Raw genomic sequence first — 9,649 nt, 5'->3', positions numbered from 1 at the left:
AGTATATTTCTGTTTTGATCTTGATCTCACACACACACACATATATAATGCAATACAGATCATGATAGACTAGTTTTTAGAATATAGAGCTCTTTTTGGGAGGACGAAACTCCCAAAACTTTATTAACCCTCATTTATGACAAAAAAAAATCTTCAAATAAACAACTCAATTCACCTTAACAAAAAAAATCAACCTCACCCAACAAACAAAAAAAACATAAAATCAAAAAAAATCTAACACATCACCATCTACATCTAACATAAGGCGTGCCCATTTTGTCCAATCTATACAAGCCTCTCAAAGAACGTAGAAGCTGAGAAACATCCGTGAACAAATTATCCTCCCCCAACGCACTGCACCTAGCCAAAGTATCCGCCACTTTATTCCTTTCTCTAAATAAGTGATTGATAGAGAAATCAAAACCTTCCAACAAGCCCATCAACTGGTCCCAATAATCTCAAAGATACCACACTGTACAGTCTCTATCCACAAGCCATGAAACCACCATTAAAGAATCACACTCTATATCAATTAAAAAATGACCCATGCAACTCATGCCGACAAATCTTTATTCCCTTTATAACCGCCCGAAACTCAGCTTCATTATTGGAACATGTACAAAAATGATGAGAAAAAGCAAAGACAAGATTCCCTACATGATCCCATAAAATACCCCCTCTGGCCTCCACCAGGCCCTGCATAGATTGCCAAGACTGCTACCGTCCAGATTCAATTTTAACCTCCCTGGGCTCGATTTCAACCAACAGACAACTTGCACCTTCATAGTTCTCTGTTCCACAACCGAAAGCATATATATATATATAGATCGATAAGGTACTTGATTCCGATCCTTTAGTAGTATATAGTTCGTGGTCACGATCGACCCAATACTAATCATGAATATATATATATATATATATATATATGTAATGGAATTAAGAACTTTAATTAAGTTGCATCTGATCTAGTTTAGGTTACATCGATCTTTAACATCTATATAGGTCATGTTGTTTTAATAGTAATTAAGGCTTACTTTCACGTGATTTGGTAGATGAGAGGTCATGAATTATTCGAGTACCCGTACGTAGACACGATATTAAGGAGATGAAACTTGCATTCATATCCATTAACGTCTTAATAATTAGCTCCGTCTCTAAGAAGCATCAATCACTTCATGATATTGCCTCTTAATTTCGAGTGGTTTTCTCAACAAGTAGTATAAAGTGCTATATATTATGCCACCTTCAATATTAGACGTAATTGATGATCAAATCAATCTTGAGGGCGATCGGCGCCTGTGATCAGACTTTTAGCTAGGGATATAGCTAGATTATGGAGTAGTAGTACTGGATCAGTAGTACTGTATACAACTATTATGTAAAGAATTAATTAAGATGATCATACGATCGAGTTACGTACCAGCTAGCTCTTCCTTTTTTTTTTCTTTTTCTTTTTTATTGCTAAAACTTGCATATATATATATATATATATATTATTAGAGTAATATTATACACTACACTCTTATCTTATTTTGATTATACTAAGTAGTATATGGCACATTCATCACCATTAGATGATAAAGAAACATGCAATAAATAGTGATAAATGTATCATATCTTACTTAGTGGGTTGGTAGTATGGTGTATAGAATTATTGATATTATTGTTATATATTGAGGTTAATTCCCTAGCTAGCTACAACATTTTTCGGGATATTAATGAACAAAAATGAAAATGGAAAACATTAATTATTTTTTAGTCAATAAAGTAATCTATTTTCCTTAACTTTATTTATGCTTTGGAGGATTCAATTTAAACACAAAATCTAGATATAGCATCAAATAATTTTTTTTAAAGAGGACATATATATATATATATATATAGCTCTATCTAGTATAAAATACATATAATGTGGGATCAGCATTAAAAGTACTAATTATAAAATCCCATGATATATTTACTTCTCACCAATTTGAAAATATAATATTCGAGTGTGTGTGTGTATATATATATAACATATATATATATAGTGTTAAGAGGCTTAATTAGAGCATATATTCATCAAAAAATTCGAGTCCGGACTCAAAGGAAAAGGTTATAAGACTATAGATCAGCAAGAAAACAAAAATAAAAGCTGGACCATATATATATGCAATAGCTAAATCCGGCCACGATCTTTGCAATGCTTCCGGCCATAATTGTTTATATTGAAAAAAAAAAAGATATAGAAAATAAAACAAAAGGCCAGCCGAAGGAAAATTAATAAAAGACAAAAAAAAAAGACGCACAAAGAAAGAGATCACTTTAGGCCAATAATGAAGTGGGAGCGGGGCTGAAGATGAGAGACTTGGAGGAATAATATATCACAAGCTTCGAGAATTACCAAATGAAATGAAATAATGCAGATGAGATATATAGACCTGAATTATGATTTTAACCTTTTTAGACTGCACATTTCATCAATATATATCAGAACCTGTCCTTCCTATTCAAAGTTTAAACTTTTAACAACACAAACCTCTTTCTCTCTCTCTCTCTCTCTCTCTGTGTTTTCTCTGATGACATCTTTGGCCGCGTGTTCTTTGCTTCAGCCATAGATTCTCAATCAGCAAAGCCCATCTGAATTATTACTATTCCACACATGAGCATGACTGTCCTTATATATTCAAGTCCAAGCTTCATGACCTGCTACACCCTTTCTTCTTACTTCCTATAGTCCTTCCTTTTTGATCGTTTTCCTGTGACGACCCTCGCTAGTTCGACCCCAATCTACGAAGCACTACTGCCACGGGTAACTACAGCTTTTTTTTTTTTAGGTTTTCTGTGAAAAATATAGGAGAAATCCCATATATATATATATATATATATGTATGGTCCTCAAAGCAATCAAACAGCTCCAGCAATTATATACAGTCCTTCTGCTTCTTTCTCTCATTTGTGTCAAATTTCTCATCCGTGCAGTTTCATGACTGGAATGCACAACCCAAGCTATGACCTTCCTTGAAGAGGGATGGTGGTAAAGCTCCATCAGATGTGAGGAAACTCATTACTTCTTGAAACCAAGTTCATTTACGGTCTCCCACTTATTTCCCATGCACGTTTCATCAATCATCTTACATTGAAAGCAAAGTGCTACTCTTTCTGGAAGGTTATAACTCAATCTATAAGACTTTTCGAACTTTTTCCTTGCAGAATTTGTGTTAAATAACTGAAATTGTGCTAGGGATAACGTGGGCAAGTAACCAAAAGAACTTTTGCCTTTGATTCTCCTTATCACATGTTGTTCTTTTATAGTGAGAGACCAACCTCGATAAAGCCGAGAGGGGCATTGAGCATAGAGTGCAAATGGGAAGAACTCTGCAGAGAAACTAAGCTAGCTAGCTAGCGTTGATGACTTGCAGATGGGAATAATTTACCTAGAAAAACAAACATTGATGTCAACTAGTACTCCCCAAGGATAAGTCGTTTTTTCTACATTCTTAGATTGATTTCAGGTGTTAGCTAGATGATTTTATATTGGGTGAAGTGACTGATCTTATACATGAAGAGAGGCCAAAAAGCAAAATATTCTTGTTGGCCTGCAGGTATCGCATCTCATATAGCCAGATGATCACAACTTTGAATTATTAATTGGACAGACAGACAGACAGCTATATATATTAAACTTGATCTGAAGTACGGGTAGCTAGTCATTAGGCTGTTTAATTTGGAAATGGAGTGCTTAGTTAGTACTACTACTCATGCATAATATAATTATATCCGATATAAAATTGCAGATATGCATGCATGACATATGTATATATGGATGTTATTCTGCAAGTACTTTCCAAGATTGTAGGATACACTCCAATTATTTTCTTTATAATTCTCTCTTAATGATCATTAATTGTTTATTCCTATCTGCAGGCTTGAGAAGACAGCCCGAGGCATTCAAAATATCATCAGCGTCCCTGATCTCTTCCCTCTCCATGGACCATGAACCCCCATTTCAAGAAACATACGAGAACCTTTTACATCTCCCTTATGATCATGAGCCAAAAGACGAAAACGTTTTCATGGTAGAGGAATGCGATCTACCCATGATTGATCTCAGTAGATTAGATCTCGAGCGAGGTAAGTGCATAAAAGAGATTGCTCGAGCAGCAAGGGAGTGGGGATTCTTTCAAGTTGTGAATCATGGGGTTTCTCAAGAGGTTCTTAGCAGCTTGAAATATGAGCAGACGAAGGTGTTTCGTCTGCCTTTTAAAAAGAAGATGGAAGATGACTTTTTGAATTTATCAGCCAAAAGTTATCGCTGGGGGAATTCAAAGGCTACTTCTCTAAAGCAGGTCCCATGGTCGGAAGCCTTTCATTTTTCGATCTCAGATATTTCAAGAATGAATGGATATAAAAGTCTCAGGTACTAATTAATTATTAACAATATTAATTTCTGTTGATGATTTTCTTTTTCAGTCGTTCCAATCTATATATATATGGTAATGCATCAAAACCTTTATCAGGTAAAAGCTAGCTACTTAATTAAAATATAATTATATCTAAACTAGCGACTTAGGATGTCCTCTCATGCATATATACCACTTTCTCTTGGCATGGGGGCCAGATTCTTACTTTTTTTTTTTTTTTTCCTAGTATATAACATATATATATATATATATATATATATATATAGTCGTCTTTAAGTTTTCTCAAGTACTTTCAGCATGCATCATGAGAAACCCTAGATTATACACACACACACTCTAGTACCGGTTGTGATCTTGATCTTTAATTTCTTAATTCTCTCCTTATTTTCTCTTTCTAGTTTTTTCTTTTTCTGTTTTTTTGTTTTAATTTGTTTCACCCAACTGGAGATAGTTCTTTTTTTTTTTTTTTTTTTTAACTTAACTGGAGATAGTACTACTTAAGAACAATCTGCTTGCAGGTTATTTTATATGCTCAACGAATTCGCTTTATTTTATTGGATGAATTTTAGGAATATAGACCTGCAGATCACTGTTCTGATTTGCCATTTTTAGGGCAAAAACTAAATAAAGAAAAATTTACTAAATTGATTTCCTTCATAAGCTGCTTAATTAACCTTAAAAGAAATCTCGTTCAGTAAAGATCTGTTAGCAGTAGTACTACTGGTACTGGATGGAGATCAAGGGACAGGACCATTTGCCCCTTTCCCCTCCCAAAATAAAAGGAGTAATGCTAGATACAGCTTTCAAATAGAGACTGTAATGCAAGTCTAGACTATTTTAATTTTAAAATTTTTTAAAATTACAAAATTATTCATCTTAAAATGATGTTTTCTCTCATTTAATAATGTACCTGCCCCCACTTGAGGACTGCAAATAGAATTTCTCAAATAAAAATAAAAGATAAAAGTAATATTTACATGCATGACTCTCCATGAGCTTTAGCCTTTCTTAAAAAAAATATATATATATCATTATTCTTAATGACCCGCTAATTAGCTGGCTCCTATGAAATTTATAAAGCCCATATGATCTTTTTCTCTAAATATCAAAAAACATGTATTTATGTAATTTATTGCTAATTAAGATTCAAATTAAATTTTAGTCCCAGATTTAAAAAAGAATATTCATAATTTGTATCTGATGAATTTGTAAAATCTTGAAATTATCATGAACAAGTGGTGGCGGCCTTACGTATCATATATTGAGTATTTCTTAAAACTCAAAAGTTTGCCCCTAAAAACTTTCTGATTAAAGCTGCCAAAACCAATCTTAGAGGCCAGGGGGAAAAACTCATAACTAGCTACCTAATATTAATCATGTTAAACTCTAATTAATTAATTTCTTTGTTTTAAGTTTCTAATTCTTTTCTCTATAACCACAACTTTATATGTGCTAATATATAATTAGAATATATACTAATTTTTCAATTGATCAATAGAGAGATCAATCGAACTCATGATGTAGTACTTAATGTGGCGCTGGAAAAAATCTTTTTTCTTGTAGTGTGATCCGTAGTACTAGTTTCTCATTTGTTATATATATATATATATTATAGAATATTGATCTACATGTATATATATATCTATGTCATGAGTAGTGGAAAAAAAATTAATTAATAACATATTTTGCCTCTTGAATTATATTACATGTTGAAAATGTTTACTTATAATAATTATATATGTTCAGCCTAAAAGATTATTTTGAATATACCAATTTGAGGTTTAAAATATACCAATTTGATCAAGGGATCGATGAAATTAAAGACAATAATATTATATAGTACGTACGAATTATAATATATGTTATGATTAGGGAAACAGTAGTACTGATTAATTATTCGTTTTGTGGGTCAAGAAAATGATCACTTGATCAAAAATGGCCAATAAGCGATCGAATTGCGATTCATTTGTTTATAAGATAAGATTAATATATATTAATTCCACAATTAATCAATGGCTAACCAGTACTAGCTAGTACTTTAAATGTTTGACCCTACAAACATTCCTTTTTCATAATCCTTTTAATTAATTAATTGCCTCAAGTTTCAGACAAAACCGTATATATATATATATATATATATATATATATATATGCTTTAATCGGTTGCCACCTAATTAATTAATTAATTAAGAGTACTTTTGAAACCTTTATATATAGCTAGCTAGCTAGCTAGGTTTAGATCAAGTAGTAGTAGTACTGGCCTTTGTCTCCCCTTCCCGACACCAATTAATTAAAAAAAGGAGAAAATTAAATAGTTAAAAGTAATTAATTAATAGTAGAACTATATCGTATTAATTTGCTGATAATTAAAAACTTGATATCAGCTAGGTTTAATTCAAACATATATATATTTATAGACTCATGTACTACTCGCAGTATTTCTCGTCCAAAAAACTCACGTCCGTCCAAGTACTGCATAGGTAGCTAGCTAGTTAATCATTTTTCATGCACGGTATTCATGGCTAGTACTATATATGGCTATGGAGGTTACGACGTTACCAACTCAACTTAATTTGTGCCATACCCCACATGCATGTATGGCCTTCACCCATTGCCATATATAATATATATATATATATATATATATATCAATGGAGATATTTTCCCACACTATTTGTCATGAGCCTAGCTCGCTTACATGTGGCTTTCGAAGGCATGGTCAACATGATGATCTTTCTATTCAATAAAACACTTGACAACTAGACATCATCATGAAGAGGTACTGAAAATTAATGATCAAGAGTGCAATCATAATGTACGTACATGGGAAGATAAACACCCTTAATCAAATTATGATATTGAAGTATGACACATGATTCTAAGTCTTTATTATATATTGAAGTATATGCTAATTGATATTATATGAAACCATGCATTAAAATTTTCTATATATAAGCAAATATGATTGAGAATGACAAAATTTAAGATAAAAAGTAGCAATATTAATGCATATATATGATCATAAAATTTCACAACTGCATGCCCTAATTAGGGTTTAGAAAATTAATTATATTGCATGAACAGTTTGTATAGTACGTACTACTGCCCTTGATTAATTATCACTGATCAATTAATTAGTTATGTATTATTTGTACTTTTATTATCGTTTAGACGTTTTAGTTATACTTGCTCATGGTGTTGAAGGCGCAGCTAGGCATGTGTACGCACGCGTGTATTATTATAACTTGTAGTTTTGCATGTGTACGTACGTACTAGAGTTACACAATGCACATGGAAAATAGATATAGTTTGTTTCCTGTATGATTTGTGACAGGTAGCAGATGAAAAATAAACAGGTAGCAGATCATGTCTAGAAAAGAATACGTACGTACGTACGTGTATGCAGCATTATATTAATTTATAAGCTTATTCAGTACTACTGATTATGAGAAATAATTTCCATTGATCTCCATTTTTTTGGTTAATTAGAAAATGTTACATATCCAGCAACCTTTTTATTTTTTTAATTCTGACTTATGATTTGTGACACACACATATATATAATATGTATATATATATATATATATATGCATCAGATCGGCCATTGAGGCATTCACGATAGTAGTTTCCGGTCTGGCTCAAAGCTTAGCTGAAATTCTAGCCCAGATTTTGGGCATCGAATCTACTTATTTCCGAGAGAATTGCCCTCCAAACATGAGTTATCTTCGAATGAACAGATATCCTCCATGTCCATTTACACCCGAGGTCTTTGGCCTTGTGCCTCATACCGACAGCAGTTTCCTTACAATTTTGTATCAAGACCAGGTTGGAGGATTGCAATTCATGAAGGATGGAAAATGGTTTAGGGTTAAACCTAATCCAGAAGCTTTAATTGTCAACATCGGTGATTTATTTCAGGTAATTCCATATATAGATCATAGTATCACGCGTACTTAATTAGCTTGATCTATTCTTAATTTGATCTGTATATATAGAAAAACTCTTTTAATTTTTTTTTTTCTAGTAAAGGAACGAACTTTATTTTAAAATTAAGTAGGATTTAAAACACACAAACCGCAATGATGATCAGAGCTTTTAATATATCAAACATCGTTCCTGTGTCAACTGTGTTGATCTAACAATAATATTGCTTTTCAACGAAAACACTTTTACGTACGTACTACTCGTTGCAAACTCGTCTTTTAATATTACTTGGATCGACTCTGACAAAATTCAGATCAAATTAATGAGTATTTAACCGGCCATAAAATCATATCCAGCTCTACATGATGCACCTGCACATCATCATGCTTTGATTAATTCATGCAAATGTTATTTATTGACATTTCACATGTGCAGAAAACTTCCGGTTCCGATCGAACAAATTAATTTGCTTTTCCATGATTTCGTAGATCTCTTTGATATTAATGCAGGCATTGAGCAATGATGTTTTCAAGAGCATCAAACACAAAGTGGTTTCCACTCGAGACGTTGAAAGGTTTTCTGTGGCATATTTCTACTGCCCCTTTGCTGAAGCGGTGATACAGAGTTGCACTAAGCCGGCACTGTACAAGCAGTTCAGTTTCGGAGAGTATCAGCAGCAAACCCAAAAGGACGTTCAGGATACCGGTTGCAAAGTAGGGCTCTCAAGGTTTCTTTTATTGTGAGTGATATTTCACCGTAATCGAGCAAATCATGGAAACTTTTACGGTGGATAAAAGAATTACTATCTGATCAATTAAGTTAAAACCTTTTGGACCACAAATATATATGTCGAAATAGATTATCTAGCCCTAGCCTGTCCCTATTCCTTAAAAATCGAATGTTGTTGAAGTTTGAGTTTATGAAGGAGATAATGTATCAATAAAGGTATACACGAATGGATGAATTAAACCTATTTTGAAGGAATACTTTTACTCGTATTTTTTTTCTGTTTTTTTCTAGCAAGAGATCATTGTGATCATGAACTACGAATTGAATTAAGAACAAAGCTATATATAGTTTTAGAGTGTGCAGTCTTCACGTATTCTCTTTAAAAAAAAATAGGAGCTACTATATATTAAAAAAAAAAAATTTATATGAATCTCAGATTTTACCTTCTTTTTTTTTTTAAAGGTGTATGCAGTATTTCACATTCCAAAACTTTTAAACTAAATGCAGATCAGTAGTTTTGTATGGTTGATTGAACATGATAGATATATATATTACTCCCACTTCAGACATTGACCTTCTGTCAAGGCCAAAGT

At 32.5% G+C, this 9,649-nt stretch overlaps 1 protein-coding gene across 3 annotated transcripts; it reads left to right on the top strand.

Moving 5' to 3' along the window:
- The first annotated feature begins 2,507 nt into the window (after nt 1-2,507).
- LOC108983647 (gibberellin 2-beta-dioxygenase 8-like) lies at nt 2,508-9,313 on the top strand. 3 transcript variants are annotated; one of them, XM_018955355.2, is made up of 5 exons: nt 2,508-2,791; nt 2,962-3,033; nt 3,907-4,399; nt 8,000-8,321; nt 8,837-9,313. In XM_018955355.2, exons 3-5 carry the CDS (start codon nt 3,969-3,971, stop codon nt 9,068-9,070), a joined length of 987 nt encoding a protein of 328 aa, XP_018810900.2. In that variant the 5' UTR covers nt 2,508-2,791; nt 2,962-3,033; nt 3,907-3,968; the 3' UTR covers nt 9,071-9,313. The 3 variants fall into 3 exon arrangements, with proteins under 3 accessions (XP_018810900.2, XP_018810908.2, XP_018810894.2); XM_018955363.2 differs by having other exon boundaries at nt 2,962-3,148; nt 8,141-8,321; XM_018955349.2 differs by having other exon boundaries at nt 2,962-3,148.
- The last annotated feature ends 336 nt before the right edge of the window (nt 9,314-9,649 follow it).

The sequence above is a fragment of the Juglans regia genome, chromosome 2 (genome assembly GCF_001411555.2).
Source record: "Juglans regia cultivar Chandler chromosome 2, Walnut 2.0, whole genome shotgun sequence".
Classification (NCBI taxonomy): Eukaryota; Viridiplantae; Streptophyta; class Magnoliopsida; order Fagales; family Juglandaceae; genus Juglans; species Juglans regia.
This window is presented reverse-complemented; position numbering and strand designations above follow the sequence as displayed.